The 19,492-nt window shown below is 46.2% G+C and overlaps 2 protein-coding genes across 6 annotated transcripts in view; one reads left to right on the plus strand and one right to left on the minus strand.

Moving 5' to 3' along the window:
- The window catches only part of Fnip2 (folliculin interacting protein 2), a 108,878-nt gene extending 92,454 nt beyond the window's left edge, over window positions 1–16,424 (plus strand). For all 5 annotated transcript variants that reach the window (XM_087899446.1, XM_087899447.1, XM_087899450.1 and 2 more), the window contains 3 exons: window positions 6,640–6,840; window positions 10,290–10,405; window positions 13,178–16,424. In XM_087899446.1, coding sequence (XP_087755572.1) covers window positions 6,640–6,840; window positions 10,290–10,405; window positions 13,178–13,256 — 396 coding nt within the window. In that variant the 3' untranslated portion in view covers window positions 13,257–16,424. The remainder of the gene's footprint in view (window positions 1–6,639; window positions 6,841–10,289; window positions 10,406–13,177) is intronic.
- The window catches only part of Spmip2 (sperm microtubule inner protein 2), a 104,123-nt gene continuing 93,018 nt past the window's right edge, over window positions 8,388–19,492 (minus strand). The window contains exon 5 of the mRNA XM_087899451.1: window positions 8,388–8,530. Coding sequence (XP_087755577.1) covers window positions 8,483–8,530 — 48 coding nt within the window. The 3' untranslated portion in view covers window positions 8,388–8,482. The remainder of the gene's footprint in view (window positions 8,531–19,492) is intronic.

A 19,492-nucleotide genomic window follows, 5' to 3' on the forward strand; every position in this document is an offset into this window, starting at 1 on the left:
GGCAGTGTCGGAACACGCTGGGATGCCTTTGATGTGATAGGCGTATGTCCTATCCCATTGGAGGCAGAGAGTAGGAGCCCAGCAACATGCTGTACCAGCTACATGCCCACGCCATTCTTCCCCTCCAACATGTGGGGATGGCATTGTTATTGAAGTTTTAGGGTATAAGCTTCGGTCTTGGCAGTTCCCAAAAGCTAGGTTTGTCCACCATCCCAATATACAAATTGAGGAGCTGATGGCCTGTAAAAGTGGCAGCATTGGGGTTGTGCGGGACACAGGCTGGACTGATGGGTCGTCTCCCCAGCAATTGGTGGTACAGCTTAGGGAGCGACCTCAGGAGTCTTTAGGCTGTTGGAGCTTCCTGGGACTTGCTTTGTTTACTTCCTGAGCATACATGTAAGCTTCATTTCCTGAATCTTAATAAGCTTCATTCCTCTTCCTAGGAAGCAGTGTTTTAATCCTAAGGAAATTTCTGTGCAGCAGTGTGTGTAAACACGCAGCTGTGTTTGTATGGGTTTGATACACGTATGTATTTGGTAAGATGTGAACTTAAAAAACAATCTACTCGAGACAGAACTTGGAAGGCCAAAGCAGAAAGGTTCAGAGTTTGGGGTTATCCTCAGCTGCATAGCAAGTTCAAGTCCCGTTTGGACTACGTGAAACCCTGTTTCAACATGCCCCAAATCTATTTAATAACTTCTACCATTGTGTTACAGTTAATAAGGAAAAGTTAACTTTAAAAAGAAACACAGTTCTGGGCATTGTGTCACACACGTTTGAGGCCACCCTGCGCTGTGAGTCCCAATATAATTTCAGTTTTTTCTTTGTGCGATGTGGCACCATACGTGCTTTCATTGTAGACCCTTCTCAAAGGGAAATTGTAAAATAAAGACCAGGGCTGGGTAAAGTTGCCACCTTTTCGTGTTGCTCTGGTAGAACACTGTGACAGAAATAAACTTGGGGGAAAATATGCTATAATCACAGCACTAAGGAGGCTGTGGCCTACCCTGATCCCATAGTGAATCCTAAGCATACTAGAGTCTACATAGTAAGCGCCCATGTCTCAGAAGCGCAGATTAATTAAGCTCCAGGGCTTTGGGTGTGTGTAGGTACATATTACTGCACAAACTCTAGACGTGGACATTCAGACTGCTTCAAAGTCTGGAAGCTTGGCTATTGACTTAGAGGCCCAGTCGCAGTGTATTTAAACCGGCTCCTCTGTAAGGGTTGCTTCTGGAAGGACTACCAGCGGTCTCTAGAATTGCGGAGCTTCAGTGTCTCCCTCTGACCCTGTGGAGGTCCAGTCCCCTCACATGACCGCTCATGTGATCTCTGGTGATGCTTTTTACCATTTTCTAGCTTCATCCTTTTCCCTGACTCTTGAGAGTCATTTCTTTGGAAGATCCTTGTTCGCCTGCAGATAAGTAAGTAGGTTCGAAGTGAGGCTGGGAGGTGGGTGTACGTTGCTAACTTGACATTCTCAGGGACAGAGTGAGGTATTCAGTCCGAGAGTGTATAATTCTTGAAGTGTTTTTAAGGCCCTCTTCTGAAAGTTTTCAACATTCCTCTCTTGCTGGAGTCTGTATACATAACAGCAAACCCATGCTGTCAGGGAGAGCAAGATGCCAGGACTCCATCATTTCCCTGTGCACAACCTGTTATTTGAATTCAGTAAGTACCGTTTCTCACATGGCCTGCTCCTATGCTAGGGAGGAGGTTTAGGGAAACTGCTGACTCACAGATCCTGCGCCTCTCTCCTGTCTTCTTCCTCCTTGCTCCCGTGGAATAAAGGGGACTCACACTTCCATGTTCTGCCCCTCACGTTTCTTTTTCTTAACGAATTGCCTTAATTTTATATTACCAAGGCCTCTCCTGTTCTTGGCCATGTTTGTTGCTACAACCTTCTGAATTGCTTAAAAACACTCTTCCCAGCTTGATGGGGTGACACACGTCTTCTTAATCCTAGCACTTGGGAGACAGAGGCAGGCAGATCTCTGAGTTCAAGGCCAGCCTGGTCTAGCCAGGGCTACACAGAGAAACGGTGTCTTGAAAAAGCTCCTCCCCCCAAAAAAAAAGAAAAAAGAAAAACACTTTTCCAGTTGGTGGTGGTATCTTGCATACGGTTGGGCAATCAGATTGACACCCTTCCCTCCTTTTTTTCTGCAGCAGGGAGATCATATGAGAAGGGATCATTTGGGACCTGGGACCCAAATCACCTGCAAGTCCGTGTTTTAATGACTAGATTTTGAAGCTAAGCATGGTGGCACTTGTCATAATCCCATCACTCAGGCAGCAGTAGTAGCCCTAGCCTGTCTCAGATATTTTATGTGATTGGCGTGCGTTCAGCTCACAGTATCCTGGCATGAGGCCGGTGACGAAGGACAGGTCCGTGTCGCATTCCTGACACGCAGAAAGCAGTTAAAGGGGCTTGGGTCCAGAATTCACACACACGGTGTTTCCATTTTCTTTGCTCATGAAGACCAAGCCCATTGATGGGAAATCGTCATCAGACTGTGAAATCCGACACCCCAATTAACAAAACCTTGGGGGGACTTGTATTGAGAAGTTTCTGAGACCATGTTACCAGGGAAGGAGCTGCAGAACGCCAGGTGCACCTCCCAGAATGGACACTGAGCTGCACCCGGTCCAGATGCTGTGCCTTTAGCTGTCTGCATTTAGGAGGATGCATTTGCATGTGAGAGGCGTGTGAGGGTGGTGAGCAGGTAGTCGTCTCTGAAGGAGGCTGTATACCACGGGGATTGCCTTGGGGAGGATGGCCTTGTTCACGCAAAGTACAGTTTATCATCAGAGTCTTCACTGGTACTTACACTTGGATCCATGTTGGACCGTTCTAAGTGTTTGGTTGCTGGCCCTTTCGAAAGTAAAGACAGACACCTGAGAAGCTTTGGGCATAGCACGGGGAGTGTTTCCAGCACTTTTCACGCAGCCCGTCAGACACTTCTCCCCACCTGTGAGAAGAAAATCAGAGCTGCCTTGGCTCCCCTTTAATAACAGAGTCCAGGACAAACAGGGAAACGGCATCTCGGCTAACACGGCTCTGCGGCAGTGGATGTTTGGTCTCTTTTCAGCCTTCCTACACCTTAGTTACTACCGAGGCTACTGTCCCACAGCTGTGCTGTATGGACGGTAGGTTTCTGGTTAACAGGACCCAGCAGTCAGGGAAGCGGGAGATTCTCTGTTAGAAGGGATATGAGAAACCCAAGCCGTTGATGAGAGCGGCAGAGCCGTGGGCTTGGTGCAGACAGCAGTCTGGGCAGCCCCAGAACTGAACCTGGGTCCTCCAAAGAGCAATACAGTTGTGCCTTCTCCGGATAAACAAATTGTGCTGTACTCCTACAAGAGGATTCTCAAAATTAAGGAACTAAAATGCAACAAATTTACATTTTAAAACAGCTACCTCTTAAAAGTGCTATTTTTAAAGAAGCCAGAAATAAAAACCTGTGGACCGTGTGATCTTATTTATATGAAAGTTTACAGAAGTTAGAGCCGTAGTTCTAGAGGCCATATTTGTGGTTGCTGGGGTAGCTACAGGGGACTAACTACAAAGGAACTTGAGCTTCTGTAGGTCCTGCAAACTTCTAGTACATGATTACGGCAGTGGATACACAACTATATACGTTTGTTAAAACTCATTCAGTTCACATAATTACTGAATTTTAACACGTGTAAATTACATCAATAAACAAGAGACCCCAAGGAATATAAAGACAAGTTTCCAGATAGCATTTCAGTACCCTACCAGCATAAAATGATGGATGTCAGTCAGATGTCTCTCTCTGTCTCTGTCTCTCTACCTGCTACACAGGTCCAGGTACCCAACACGGCCAGAAGAGGGCATCAGATCCCCTAGAGATTGTTACAGGATGTTCGGTGCTGCCCAGCAGGTGCTGGGAACCAAATGCCAGTCCTGTGGAAGAACAGAAAGGTCTCTTAATCCGTTTCTCTACCTTGTTTTGTGAGACCGGGTCTCTCACTAGGACCCGACACTCACCGATTAGACTAGGCTGACTGGCCAGCCAGCCAGTATACCCCAAGAATACTTCCTTTTCTACCTCCTCAGGGCTAGGGTTGGAAGTGCACACCACTGTGCCTGCTCATTTTTTTGTTTTGTTTTGTTTTGTTTTAAAGAGGCTCAGGTGACAAGACCCTTGTCCTGTTTTCTTTTTCTTTTTTTATTTGTTTGTTTATAAAAATTTCCACTTCCTCCCCTCCTCCCCATACCCTCCCATTCCCCCCACTCTCTCCCCCCCACTCTCTCCCCCCCCCACTCCCTCTCCTCCTCCCTCTCCAGTCCAAAGAGCAGTCAGGGTTTCCTGTCCTGTGGGAAGTTCAAGTTCCTCCCCTCTCCTTCCAGGCCTAGGAAGGTGAGCATCCAAACAGACTGGATCCCAAAGCCAGTACATGCAGAGGAAACAAGACCCAGTGCCATTGTCAATGGCTTCTCAGTCAGCCCCCATGTCAGCCACATTCAGAGAATCCGGTTTGATCACATGCTCGTTCAGTCCCAGTCCAGCTGGCCTTGATGAGCTCTCATTCGATCAGTCCCCTTGTATCAGTGGGTGAACGCACCCCTCGTGGTCCTGATTTCCTTTTTCATGTTCTCCCTCTTTCTGCTCCTCATTTAGACCTTGGGGGGCTCAGTCCTGTGCTCCAACGTGGGTCTCCGTCTGTATCGCCATTCATCGTCAGATGAAGGTTCCCTTTGGTCCTGCCTATCTTGCTCACGTTTTTCCTCCTTCTGCTTCTCATTTGGATCTAGGGAGTTAAGTCCAGTGTTCCAATGTGTGTCTCTGTCTCTATCTCCATCCATCGCCAGATGAAGGTTCTATGGTAATATGCAAAATATTCATCAGTATGGTTATGGGCCACGGCCAGTTCAGGCACCCTTTCCTCTGCTGCCCAGGGAAGAATCTGGGGACCTCTCCTTGGGCCTGAGAACTCCTCCAGAAACAAGTCTCTTTCCAACCCTAAAATGGCTCCCTTAGTTGAGATATATACTTGCCTGCTCCCATATCCATCCTTCTTCCCCCCCATCTCATTCCCCCAAGCCATCCCCAATCCTCCCCCTCTCCCTTCTCTCTAACCATCTCCCCTTACTTCCACCCCCCCACACTCCCCCGTGCACCCAAGTTTGCCTTGCAATCTTGATTACTTCCTATATCCAGGAGAATAACTATATGATTTTCTTCAGGTTCACCTTCTTATTTAGCTTCTCTAGGATCACGAATTATAGGCTCAAAGACCTTTAACTATGGCTAGAATCCACTTATGAGTGAGTACATACCATATTCCTCTTTTTGGGTCTGGGTTACCTCACTCAGTAAAGTGTTTTCTATGTCCATCCATTTGCATGCAAAATTCAAGATGTCATTGTTTTTTACCGCTGAGTAGAACTCTAATGTGTATATGTTCCACACCTTCTTTAACCATTCTTCTATTGAGGGGCACCTAGGTTGTTTCCAGGTTCTGGCTATTACAAATAGTGCAGCTATGAGCATAGTTGAACAAATACTTTTGTAGTATAATAGGGCATCTCTTGGGTATATTCCCAAGAGTGGAATTGCTGGGTCCTGAGGGAGGTTGACTCCCAGTTTCCTGAGAAACCGCCACACTGATTTCCACAGTGGCTGCACAAGTTTGCATTCCCACCAACAATGGATAAATGTTCCCCTTACTCCATATCCTCTCCAGCATAGGCTATCATTGGTGTTTTTAAGTTTAGCTATTCTGACAGGTGTAAGATGGTATCTCAAAGTTGTTTTGATTTGCATTTCCCTGATTGCTAAGGAGGTTGAGCATGACCTTAAGTGTCTTTTGGCCATTTGAAGTTCATCTGTTGTGAATTCTCAGTTCAGTTCAGTACCCCATTTTTTAACTGGGTTAATTAGAGTTTTAGTATCTAGCTTCTTGAGTTCGTTGTATATTTTGGAGATCAGGCCTTTGTCTGTTGAGGGGTTGGTGAAGATCTTCTCCCAGTCAGAAGGTAGTCTTTTTGTCTTACTGACAGTGCCCTTTGCTTTACAGAAGCTTCTCAGTTTCAGGAGGTCCTGCCTGCTCATTTTTTAAATATGCATTCTGCTCATATTCCCCAACCTCTAAAGGGTATAATGTTATCTTGACCTTGTTATTGGAAAAATGGCAACGGGATCCTCTTGCTTATTTTGGTTTTTCTCATTCTTAAATGGGAACACAGTCTTTCCTGCTGATTGGAAACATGGGGGAAGCAAGTCCTTTTGTTTATCTATGAACTCCTTAGTACCTTCTGGTTTTTATCAAAATGATTTTTAAGAAGAATGCCACTGTAACCAGCTTTTAGAAGTCTTTATTAACTTGGTGTGTATTATGTGTGTTGGGGGGGCATGCCCACATAGACCACAGCACATTTGGAGATGAGAAGACAACTTGAGACGGTTTGTCCTTCCGTGTGGATCCCGGGGACTGAACTTAGCCCTCTGAGCCATCTCAGACCTTCTAAGTAGTCTCAAGCTGGCCCAGTGGCACCCCTTCCTGGGGACCCGCAAAGCTCCACACGTCTGTGGTCCGCACCTTCGTCTTCTGATGCCACACCAAATTGTCCATTCTGAGCTGGGGAACACTGACTCACTGCATCTCTTTCAGCATCCGGTGCTTGACGAGCCCATAGCCGAAGCTGTCTGCATCATTGCCGACACGGAGAAGTGGACCGTCCAGGTGGCCACGAGTCAAAGGAAGGTGATGGACACCATGAAGCTGGGCCAGGATGTCTTGGTCTCCAACCAAGTGTCCTGTTTACTTCAGTCCATTCTGCAGCTCTATAAGCTCCACCTTCCTGCCGACTTTGTAAGTATTTGGCCTCTTATTACTAGAAAATATGTGATTAAAAGATAGCTTTTATTCATGGCTTTGATTATAAATACCACAAATTCAGACATATTGTTTTTAATGTACTGAAGGTTGGTTAGCCTTAAAGAAGAACGGAACATGCAGCTTCACAGCCTCAGACAGGTAGACCTTCGTGGGCGCAGAGGACAGTGTCATCTGAGAAAGCAGTAGTAAGGTAGATACAGGGGAACTGAGCCGAAAAGGAAATTTAAAGCCCTTCATTGGAGATCTCGTAGATGATCCAAGGCAGGCTGTTTTGTTTTTTTCTGTGAACATCCTCACAGTCTGTTACGGGTGAATGGGCTCGTCTCACATTAGAAAGGACTTTGTAAGAACTTATCACATGGCGTCTCGGTTGTTCCTTCCCAAGTGGGATTTTTAGAAAGACTTTTGTGACGTGTTAACTAGAAACGAAGAACAGCCTAGAAAGTCCTAGAAAGGGGTTACCAGCTCTCCCCCTAGTCAGTGGAATAGCAGACTCCTGGTTCGTGTCAAGTGCAGAGAGTGGTATGGAGGAAGTGTATTCAGAAAGTGAGCAAGGAAGGCTGGGCAGGGAGAGATGAAAGGCGCGTAGCTGAGCAGCCACGCTGTGTGGCCTTAGGGACACACACAATGCGGAAGTGCCTGCCTTTTCTGCTTCCTTCCCTTCTGTGCAGGGTGGCTGTTTGCAGCCAAGCCTTAGTTCAAATTCCTGTCTCCCTCCTGGTCTCCAGAGAGAGCACAGAACTGTTTAACAGCCCGACAAGGAAGCATCCGATCAGTTAATACACACTGGCTGTCGGTCTGTCTTCTTATGGCCAGGTCCTCAGTTGCAACGCTTTGCACACCTGGTCAGGACTCTGTTGTCGGTGTTCTGAGGTATGGTTGTCAAAGCTGGGGCAGTGTAGAAGGGGAGGAAAACCTTGAACCATCCCTGGGTCACGTGGCCAGTACTTGTACTCCTTGTGTGGTCGACGATGGCGAATCCTCGAAGCCCGGGTTCCTTGTTTGCAGCGTGAAGGTAGTTTGAGCCTGTTGTGAGATTGCTCTACCAACCAGAGAGGAGACGGTGCTTTTCAGACTGGCCAAGGGCCACACCAGCACAGGAGGCTGTGTGTCGGGTCACAGTCAGTGACTGGGCATGAGAACCATTTCTGAGTTCTGTGGATGAGCCTTGTAACCTCTCAGAGGCTCATTTCCCTCTCTGTACATCTAGAGGAAAAAATAGAACCTGCTTCAGGCTGGGCGATGGTGGCGCACGCCTTTAATCCCAGCACTCTGGAGGCAGAGGCAGGCGGATCTTTGTGAGTTCAAGGCCAGCCCAGTCTACAGAGTGAGTTCCAGGCCAGCCAGGGCTACACAGAGAAACCCTGTCTTGGGGAAGAAAATATCTGTTTCATATGCTTAGGAAAATGAGTTAATTCAAGCGAAGGACTTGAAATAGTGGTAGACGTTCCAGTCCATCAGTAAACAGTTATTACTGGTATGTGATAGACAATATTGATGGTGTAACAACTGGCAACATCTTCCATAAAAACCTTTATTTGGCTCGTAACCAAAGCATGCTCTTGCAGGATGTCTCTTCCGGGGTTAGCAGGAGAAGCAGGCTTCTTCTTTTCGCCTAGAAGCAGACTGATTTGTCCGTCCTTTGAGGCTTGGGTTTTCTTTTCTGTAAGGGAAGGAGGAGATATTAGAGCCCATGGCAGCTTGCTGCTGTCTTTACAGATGCCTACATTGGATTCTCTCAAGACTTTGTTCTCATTGTCTGACATCGTAACTATCAAAGCAATAAACTATAGAAAATTCTTTCTGCTTCATCTGGTAGAAGTATACATAACTACATAATAAGACATGAATGACTTACTTAACCTGGCAGAACCAAGATCCAAGAGAATTCCGCCTAAGTGTTGCTTTTGAGAAAATGCACATGGGACTTGTATATGCAAGAAAATAACTAAAATTTTAGAAGTTAAATGGTATTCCTCTCATGAGTAAGATCTGACAAAGAGGGGTAACCACTCAACACAATTCTCTTTGAGTATGAAGCTTTAAAAAGCCATTTTTTTGTAAATGTGTTTTTTCCACATTTAGCATGTATTTCTAGACTCAACATTGCATCATCCATTTTCACTGCGGACTGAAAACATTACACATAAAAACCTCTTTAAGACATAAAGATTTCAGTATGATTTGAATGTTTCTTGCTATCTTATAACTCTTATTTAAATACTATGGATTTCACTTCACAATGAGCCAAAACTTGGTAGGGAATCTCTCTGCGTTTACCTCTGAGATTGATGCCATCCCCCCGCCTTGTGTAGTACTTACAACCATGGTTCATCCTCAGCACCGTGCACCTGAGATGCTCACCAGTGACAGACTCAAAAGCCCCCGCGTCTCACAGACACTTCTCCCCCGTCATTCATCAGCCCAGATGGGCAGGGTTAATGTTTTCGAATGCATCTGTTCATCTTTTTACCCTGAAAATGGGAGGCCTAATGGTCTAGAAGGAAATTATGGATGATGGAATTGTCTTGCCAACGCCGTCAGGTGTCATCTCCCAGAGACGCTGGGGCGACTGCCTGCCAAATGCAAAAGCCTTTGCCGCTGGCAGAGACACACAAATGGATGGCTGTGGTTCCCTAACCACTGAAGCTAAACACAGTTTCAAGTGAAAAGACGTCCCCAAGATAATTGTTCTCTCCTTTTGTTATTAAAGAGCTAGTTAAAGGGTACGCTAGAAAGCAAAATACAAGTCTGAAGTGACCTTGTTCCCATCATTCTGCTTCTAGGAATGCATTATGCCAGAGACGTCTGAGGCCCAGAAAGAACACAAGAGCTAAAACATTCTTTACAAAATTATAGCCCCACTGTAGACTGCCCTGTGGTTAAGTAAATAGTAGTAAGGTAACGTTTCCTAAAGCACTGGCCATAAAAATGGCCTAGTGAGGAATTCTTAAATACGAGATTATTGGTAAGTTTCTCAACAAGAAATGTTGTGAACAAAGATGTAAAGACAAGTACAAAAATAAATCCACGTCTGCAACCCAGAACTCGCTGTTCTGTGGGGTTCTGATACATAGGAGGAGTGTGTCTCTCCAGAGAGCCAAGATGATGGTCCTGACTCCCACATCAGTTCCAAGAACAAAGTTAACTATTTAAAAGCCAGAAAGAGGGGTTGTTCATGCTTAGGGAAAAATTTCAACTCTGTAAAAGGTTTTCTTTTTTTAAAAAAGTATACTAGAATGATATTATATGCAAGTGTTAATAACCATTTTATGAAAAGCGTAAGCTGGTGGTTCTGGGGCTTTATTTGAAAGGGAGCGGTTACAGCTGTATATGTAGAAATGAATACAGAAAGCCCAGCTCTTAAAGGTCCTGGCAGATGCTGAAGGCGCAGTCCTCATTGTCAATGCTGTTGGTTGCAGTGCGTCATGCATCTGGAAGACAGACTTCAGGAGATGTACCTTAAGAGCAAAATGCTTTCCGAGTATCTCCGGGGACACACGCGTGTGCACGTGAAAGAACTGAGTGTGGTGCTGGGGTGAGTTCTGTGCAAAGCCGACCTTTCTCCCAGCTGTACTGACCATAGTTTCTCTCTCTCTCTCTCTCTCTCTCTCTCTCTCTCTCTCTCTCTCCCCCTCTCCACAGACGTGCATGCACACACGCGCACACACACACACATACACGACTTACTGGCCTGTGCCATTCTATACCTACCGGATCAGTAACTCTCACTGTGCCCAGGCTCACTCAGAGGTGTGCCCATGCTGCTCCCCAGTGAAATGCAGGATGTAGGCTGCAGCAGCATTCGATCTCACTCTGACTCTTCATCTCTAGTGACACAGTCATGATGCAGAAATCACAAGCTGCTGTGGGTAGTGGCAGCTTGTCTCATATTGTGGAGGAGGTGAGAGGCACTGCCTGCGTACCTCCTGGGTTCACCCCACCCAAGATTAGACTTGCTCTTTGCTAAGGATGTCCACCATCTTCTGAGAGCACTGGCCCCACTTTCTCTACAAAAAATTCTGACTTCCTTCGTTTTCATTTCCGGTAGAGAAGTAACAGAAAAGACTCTACCTATTAAGAATTTTTCACCGTATGGTGATTCTGCTAATTTGGAATAAGAAAATGCTGTGTCTATAATGTCACCCTTAATTTTCTACTAGGCCTGGTAAAGTTTTGTTTTACTTATTTAGTTTTGCTTTTTGGATGATTTGTTTGTTTTGTATCATCTTGTAGTCTTATGATGCTGGCTTTAAATTCAGGATCCTTTTTCTTCAATCTCTTTACTGCTAGGATATTACAAGCATGCACCACCATGCCCGACTCCCAAAGTCATATATATCATCATCATCATCATTATCGTTAAATGTTTTTATTTTATATGCATGGACACTTGCACGCCACATGTACGCAGGTGCACTCGGAGGTTAGAAGAGACGGATGGATGCTCAGTTCCCTGAAGCTGGAGTTCCAGGCTGTTAGGAGCCTTCTGACCTGACTCCAGTCTCTGGAACAGCGGCGTGGACTCTCACTGCTGAGCCGTCTCCAGTTCTGACGGCATTGGTTTAGAGTTAGGCCTTGAGTCCTTGTCAGATTTTCTGCCTTTGACAGGTCAGTGTGACAGATCAGTGACTCCTATAAAGGAGAACATTTGATAGGACTCACTCAGAGTTCCAGAGGTTTCGTCTGTTACCATGGCAGGGAGCATGCTGGCACACAGGCAGACAGGGTGCTGGAGAAGTAACTGAGAGTTCTACATCCTGATCCATGGACAGAGAGACTGGGCCTGGTGTGGGGTTCTCAAGGCAACTCCTCCTAGTCCTTCCGATCCTTTCAAGGGGTGCCACTCTCTTGTGACTGGGCATCAAATGTATGAGCTTGTGGGGACTGTTCTTATTCCAGCCACAACCAGTCAGATGTTTTTGGTAATTTATTTAAAAATATTTTCCCGTTTGGAGGGATTGAGCTTTTTGCTCTTACCTTGCAAGGTTCTTCAACTGTTTTCCCTTCGTAGCCTTGTAGTATAATCCTGCCTCAGCTTTCCTGTTAGGTCTGGTCCTATGGTTACAGGACTCTGTCCCACTCTCTGACTGGGACAAAGGGCTTCATATAGTCTTAGAAAAAGTTTTTTTTTAATATTTGTTCATTTATTATGCATTCAATATCTGCCTACACGTGTGCCTGCAGGCCAGAGAGGGCACCAGATCTCATTACAGATGGTTGTGAGCCACCATATGGTTGCTGGGAATTGAACTCAAGACCTTTGGAAGAGCAGGCAATGCTCTTAACCACTGAGCCATCTCTCCAGCCCAAAAGTTTTAATTTTGAAAGAAACAATTAGAATCTATTCCACAGTCTGAAACTCTCCCGTCCTTCCCTCTCACAACATATGACAGCACTTTGCCATGAACCATATTGTGCCCCGTGTGCTGTAAGAGGCAGCCACCCGTCCGTCTGCAGCAACGGCACCTCTCCTAGCCTTTGTTCACAGAACGCTGTCCTCCGTTGCTCAGTAAGTCACAGAACCGTTGTGTGAAGAACCTGCCTTGTCCTTTCCCGAAGGCTGATCTGAGTATAGGTTCAAAAGCAGTGTACCTTCAAGAGGAAGGATGCTGAGGCACCCGCTTTGTGACATGACCATGCAAGGAATAAGGGATGGATGTCCCTGCCGTGGGAAGACCAGCCGTCCACCCTCTCTCCAGCACCACCTCCTTTTGAAGCAGCGTCTCCTGGGAGGGCTTTTTATTTTCTCATCTCTTTTACTCACAATTTTTTCCTTGCACCTTATTCATTCATTCATTCATTCATTCATTCATTCATTCATTTAAAGATTTATTTATTTATTAAGTATACAGTGGTCTGCCTGCATATGTCCCTGCAGGCCAGAAGAGGGCAGCATATTTCATTACAGATGGTTGTGAGCCACCATGTAGTTGCTGGGAATTGAACTCAGAACCTTTGGAAGAGCAGTCAGTGCTCTTAACCTCTGAGCCATCTCTCCAGCCCCATCTTATTTATTTAATATATGGGCATATGTGTGTAGGAGCTTGCATGTACCAGTGTATGTGGGGGGGGGTGTAGAGGGGGTCAGGACAACTTATAGAAGTCAGTTCTCTCCTCCATCATGTAGGTCCTAGGGATGAAACCTGGGTCATCAGCTTTGACCAGCCAACCCATCTTGCTGGACTGTTTTACATTCTCGTGAGTTTTCAAAGATGACCTGGACTAGAAGCTGGTGCCCATAGAAAGAATTCTTTCCTATGAAATGATGTGGTTTTATAATTCTGTCCTTGAATTTTTCACCACCCAGGATTGAATCTAACGACCTGCCTCTGCTGACAGCGATCGCCAGTACTCATTCTCCTTACGTGGCTCAGATCCTCTTATAGCCGACTGCAGGGCTGTCCTTGGAAGCCGAGTCGGAAGAGTGAGCTCTCGGAGCTACGACGGAGTGGCTGTCTCATCGGGAGGCTTGTGTTCACTTGGAGTTGTGTTCGGGAGTATTCTGAGCCTGTGTTTCCCAGGAGTCAAAAGAAAGTGACCTTCCTGGTGGGAGGAAACCATCAGCAGACAGTCAGACTAAGCCGGCGGCTCTGGTGCTGTTGGGCAGAACATTGAGGGCGGGCTGACTTTGGAGTGGGGGTAACCAATGAATAGAGCATTCCATTAGGAAAATGTTTCCTATGCAAGCTTGAGAGAGCATGAAGTGTCACTCTAAGAACAAGCAGGGTTCTAGGTCGGAGCTCTCTTTACTGATGGTGCCGTGAAGAAAGCCGCATTGTGCCGCTGTCTGCTCTGTGCTTTGTCACTCAGTTTGCCGTGGTCCTGGTGCAGCCACACGCAGATCTGAGGGACTGCTGGTGCAATAAAGCCCATGCATTGACTCCGTGTAGCACCCAGTGCTCTATCGGGTGCAGCGGACCGCATCGGCCTGTGCAGTCTAACACTGGGTAATCCTCTTCAGCTTTAGCGTCTGCAGCCTTCTCCAGAAAGACCTTCTACCAAAGTTGCTCCCCCGAGCTCAGGTGAGCTCCAGTGGCTGAGCCCTCCCAGCCCGAGCCTCTTTCCTCCTGCGAGTCCTTGAAGACGCCTGCCTGCGTTGAATAGTGCGACTGCCCACAGGGAAGTGAACCCTGCCGCGGCTCGGAGGAAGGAAGCAGGCAGTTGGGACATGTAGAAGCAATCCATGCGCGGTCTGTTTTCACACGATCAGTTCTGCACTTTTAAAAACATCTTTCCAGAAACCGACCATGTATGAGCCTTGCCCAAGGTGAACTGTAAAAACCCAAAGAACCTTAGACTACTGAGCGTAAAGCAGTCTGTGTCCAAGACTTTAAAAACAAATGAACAAAAAAATCTGATGTTTAAAAGCCAGGAAGCCAGTCAGGTCAAGTCAGACCCTTTCAGGTCCTTAGGCCTGGCCTCTGGTGCTTGTGAATGTGGGATAGCGTCCAGGGGCTCAGACAACTTCCTAGTTTATATCTGATAAAATCCTGGTCCATGTGACATTGGTCGCCATTCGTTGAGAGCATGAGCCCCTGTGCTACTGTGGACAGATGCCTACTTCCTCTCTTAGTAGGCCAGAGCGTGGACGCTCCCTCTCTCCCCCGCTCTCCCTTCCCTCCTGCTCCCTGTCCTCTGCTCACCTTTTGTGATTTGCGAAACACACGGTGCCTCAAGGCACTTAAGATCTTTAATTTGCATTTTAAGTTTCACAAAATGGAGATGTCCCGTTATTTGAAATCTTTCCATATTCTGTGAGCTGGCATTTGAGTTACTGTTTGCCATTTGCTGGCTCTACGATGTCATCCTTTGCTGGGGAAATCCCACCTGGTCTCAGCTTTCTGGACACGTGTTTTTCCTCGGTGTAGAGGAACTGTCAAAGCAGAGAGGTCAGCCTTCATCCCTCGCCAGCTCAGAGCGCTCCCCACTCCCTTCTCCCTTCTCGTTTACACGTGGATACTGCCTCATCACCATCTTCTGAGGTTCCGGAGAAAAGAACTCAATACAAGATCGTTCGGTTCTCGTGTTGACGCAGTAACATGTTGACGGCCAGACGTGGAGAGCTGCGCTGTCAGCAAGTTACTTCTCATTCTCGTGCATAAAAATGTAGCCTGGGCCTTCAGATCTTACAAAACAACCTGCCTCTTTACTCTAACGTTCCAAATTTCAGAAAAGCTGGGCGGTCATGTGGGGTTATCTCAGCACCTTCAGTGGCCTCTCTTGCTGCTGCAGGGAAGGGCACACTGCTCCTCTCCTGGCTCCCAAGATGTGGAAGGGCCACATTTTGTCTTAATGTCAGCCTGTTCTCAGAAGTGAAGCAGCAGTGGAGTATCTCATGGACTTGTGCTGAGACGCCCACAGCCCGCATCACGGATGGCTTTGTTCCATCACAGCTGGAGAGTCCAAAAGGGACCCCACCATCTCCTAGACCCAACTCAAGGGAAAAAAATAAATAAATAAACTTTTTTTTTTTTTTAAACGTTGAAATAAATCTACCTCAGTTGACAGGATTCCACCCGCCCTTCAGGTATCTTCAGCTCGGAAGTCTTACCTGCTATGTCACTGCTTGTTGGACCTAGCAGCTAGTCGGGCAGGACGATGGGGGCGGAAGTGTGTTGGTGTTCCTGCAATGACCTCTTTCCAGCATGTTGCGGTTTATATGCGATAGGTCGATAAGTGATATGAATGTATAGGCAGTTGTGTATGTTTTAAAAAAAATGACAGTGAGAATTGAAAATGTAGCTTCCAAACTCGTTCATAATTCCAAAGTATCTTGTTCCATCAGTGTTACGTGGCTTTCGTACAGCTTCAGCCCGTGTTTCAGAAGTGTGCTGTTTTTCACGGACAGGAGTTCATCGTCTCACGTCTCACGGAGACTCACGCCTCACGGAGCTGCCGTTTACACATCACAACTTTTTAACTTAACCGTGTTTTTCACAGTTCGCTTTTTTGGAGGGAGGAAATTCCCCACTTGCTAAATGATACTAAATTGTTGTCTGGGCTTTTAAAAATCAGGTCTTCGGATTTTATAAACTAGTCTGTAGCTTTTTAGGCTCTCCTTTTTTGTTGGCTGTACATAAGGAATATAAATTCTTTCAGACGTCTGGGGTTTTTCTCCACCAGTGCGCACTCGGGATTGTGTTCACACGGACTTCTTCATGAAATCAAAAAGGTCCATAGCGTCTCTTAGTCAATGTGAAAAAGTTTGTTTTTTGTTTGTTTTATTGTGCTTGGTGGAAAGGACACTTTAATACAATTTTTACTTAAAGCAGCCCCTCTGAATGTTCATTTTTAAAATGTTAAAATTTGTTGAACCTCTGGAACATGCGTTTGCATTATGTTTAAACTTCAGTGTTTTAAAAAGGAAAAATTCTGGGATATATTATTATTGAACTTTCATTAAGAGAAATTTATAGGACTGTTTTTTTAAATCAGTTGAATGGCTACCTATGTCAGTGTGGATTTTTTTTCCTTAAAGCAACATTCATGTATTATTTTAATCCATTTTTTCTGTGACATTTGGTGCAATAAACTTTTTGAATTTATCTTGCAAATTTTCCTGGCGCTGCCTGATTGGTTTGTTGCATTTAATCAAATCCAGCCTTGAAATGACTTGTGGTGAGCGGAGACTTTTGGTTAGCACCCTGGTAGGTGAGCACACTGGCCCAGCACACTGTCAGGATTTGGGCCAAGCATGCAGCAGTGGCGGCACCCTGGAGCCTGTGGGAATGCCCCAGGGCCAGTCTGTGTGACCTTTAATTGCCCTACCTGACATTCATAGGAGTGATAAACCTGTTTTTAAATGATCTAAACTGAGAATTTGTGGGTTTTACCTGACATTGGCTCGTGGTTGTAATGGTTGTCTACCCTGGGGTTGTAGATTTCCTCTGTAAAGATTGTAACAAGTGGCCGCTTGATGGTGTTTTGGAACTTCCGTCATCAACAGCTGTGTCTCTCAGAAGATCAGGACACCGGTACGGTGCGTTCCTGTTGTCGGCAGCTGTAGCCGCTGCCTGCACTGCATCTAAGCCTCTACTCCAAACCCTGTGTGTTTAAATAGCACGTCCAGGGGTCAGAGGCTGGCTCAGCAGGTAAGGGTGCTTGCTGCTCAGCCTTACAATCTAAATTAGAGCCCCAGAACCCAAATGGTGGTGAATGACTCGCACAGGACCAGCAAGCAACTTTCTCACACGCTGGGGGGCGGGGGGGGTGGGGAGTGGGAGGGTGTGTTGCCACAGTTTGAGAGCAACATAGCATATCTTCAGTAGGACAAGACCCAGGCAGTTGTGTGAAGCTTATCCACACGAGCACCAGCGTGCTTGTCATCTGCTGGTTTTGGTCTTCAGTAGCTGAACCCCTCCTTGCACACAGGGCAGAGGAGAAGCTTCTGCTGAGTCCTCTCTGCAGGACAGGGCTTGGACTACAGTGGGGCTTCCCCTTCTCGTATTTGGTAACTTTGGGGTTCTCCCTTGTAGCCATGCATGGAGCCCCAGATCTCTGGGCTGCAGTATCTTCTCAGCTCTCTCACAGTGGACCTTTGACCGCTGGGAAAGAGAACGGACCCAGCGTCTGTTTCTAAGCCCTCTACAAAGACTTGTATACACACAGCACAGTCTGTATTCCGCTGTGGTCTCCTCCTGCCTAGACTCTTCTGTTGGATGATTGATGTGTTTTTCTTATCCTTTAATCCTCACAGCTGGGTGAGATGGGTGCTGTGATGGTGAAGTAGTTCATGTGTTAAGTTAGCTAGGCCATTCTTCTCAGACTCTTGGTCAAGCACCAATGTAGGACATGCTGTAAGAGTATTTTTTTTTAGATGAGATTAATATTTAAATCAGAAGATAGAGTAAAGCTGATTACCCGCTGTGAGTGGGTGGACCTTGTTCAGTCAGTTGAAGGACTTAGACTTGGAAAGAGCAGACCTTCTCTCCAGCCTCTGGGAAGAGGAGCCAGTGTCCAGATCGCCTCCAGATCCAACTGCACAGCGGTCTTTGCTGGCCCCAGCCTGCCAGCCAGCCCTAGAGCCAACCCTATAAACTGAAATTCTACTCACCTCTGCTACTGGCTCCTCCAGTCCTCTCCCACTGAGCTCTGAGGGTGCAACCTATACCCCTTCACTCTGCTAACAGCCTGTTTCCTGGTACCTGGAGTGTGCTGGTCTGATTCCATCTCAAACCATCTCTTCTCTGGCTGTTCAAGTCCTTCCCTATGTTCGGTTGGGTAGTGTCATGCTCTCTGGACTCCTCCATTTCATATCGAAGAGTTCTCATCAATTCTCATCGGTGCTGATTTCCAAACCTTTCTAAAATGCTAATCCTGCCTGTCTCTTTTTAAAACAGCAGCCCAGTAAACCCCCAGGCCTTTAGCATATGGGACTCAGATGAGGTAGCCGCTTCATCCCCAGCCTCATCACCAGGTACTCTTTGTATAGGTACACACACTCTGTTATTGGGGATTAAACCCAGGGCATCAAGCATGCTAGGCACTGCTAACCTAAATCTCCAGCCTCATTTGTTTTTTTTTGTTTTTTAAATTTTGAAACAGGGTTTTACCAAGTTTCCCAAGCTGGCCTTGAACTCGGTATAAACCAAGCAGGTTCCTGTCTCAGACTCCTTTAAGTAGATGAGATTAGCAAGCCGCCTCCACTGGCTCGCTTTCTTAACTTTTAAGAAACAGGATCTCACTGTATCACCAAAGCTGAGCCCAGTTTCTTGGACTCAGTGATTCTCCCTAGTCAGCCTCCCGAGTCGGTGAGACCACACAGCACACGCCACAGAGCCCAGCTTCCTTTCACTCCACTATGCAGCCATATTGAAGCACTTACATCCTCCTGAAGACAGTCCAGTGCTGTTGGCTTTGCCTTCCCAGTCTCCCTCCCCTTGTCCAACCCTTCTGTTCTATCTCCAAATTCAATTCATGGTCAAATCCTCTGGCACCCTAGTAGTCAAGGTCCCCAGATCACCCACAACGTGTGTTGCCCGGGAACTGGACAGAAATGCAGAATGGCCAACCCACTGCAGACCTGCTGACCCATGCATAATCTGCATCTGAATTCGGTCTCCATGGGGTTTGTTGAACATTAACATCTGAGAATCTAATCTTGAGCTCAAAGGCACTGAGGGAGTGACAGAAAGAATGCATCAAGTAAAAGAATTTTTTTTAAAGAATGCATTAGACATTGGTACATTGAAATTTAGAGGACCACAAGAATACTGGCAAGCTGAGAATGAAGTGGAAATGAATGGTGTTCAAAGGGGTCTGTGCCTGTGAATTTTCCAACATTTAGGTCACTACCTATTGAGAGGGGAAAAAAATCAAGATGGAAGAATTACAAATGGAAGAGAGAACTTGAGAGATATTTGTAATTTTTGAAAAGAAAGGAATTTAACTGGAGAAACACATTTGCCCAATTGAATTCCAAAAACATTTGCTAGTACATTCTATGTAAAATATGTACAAGAATACTTCATACTGTTAAGTACCCTAAATTGTACTTTTTACAAATAATGTCATTAAGCCCTCAAGTTTATAAGTAGAGAAATCCATCCAATAGCACAAGTCAACATCTCATTTCCTCTTACCTCCAGATAAGGTGTGTATGACACCATCACAGGGACAGTTT

The sequence above is a fragment of the Myodes glareolus genome, chromosome 20 (genome assembly GCF_982192425.1).
Source record: "Myodes glareolus chromosome 20, mMyoGla1.1, whole genome shotgun sequence".
Classification (NCBI taxonomy): Eukaryota; Metazoa; Chordata; class Mammalia; order Rodentia; family Cricetidae; genus Myodes; species Myodes glareolus.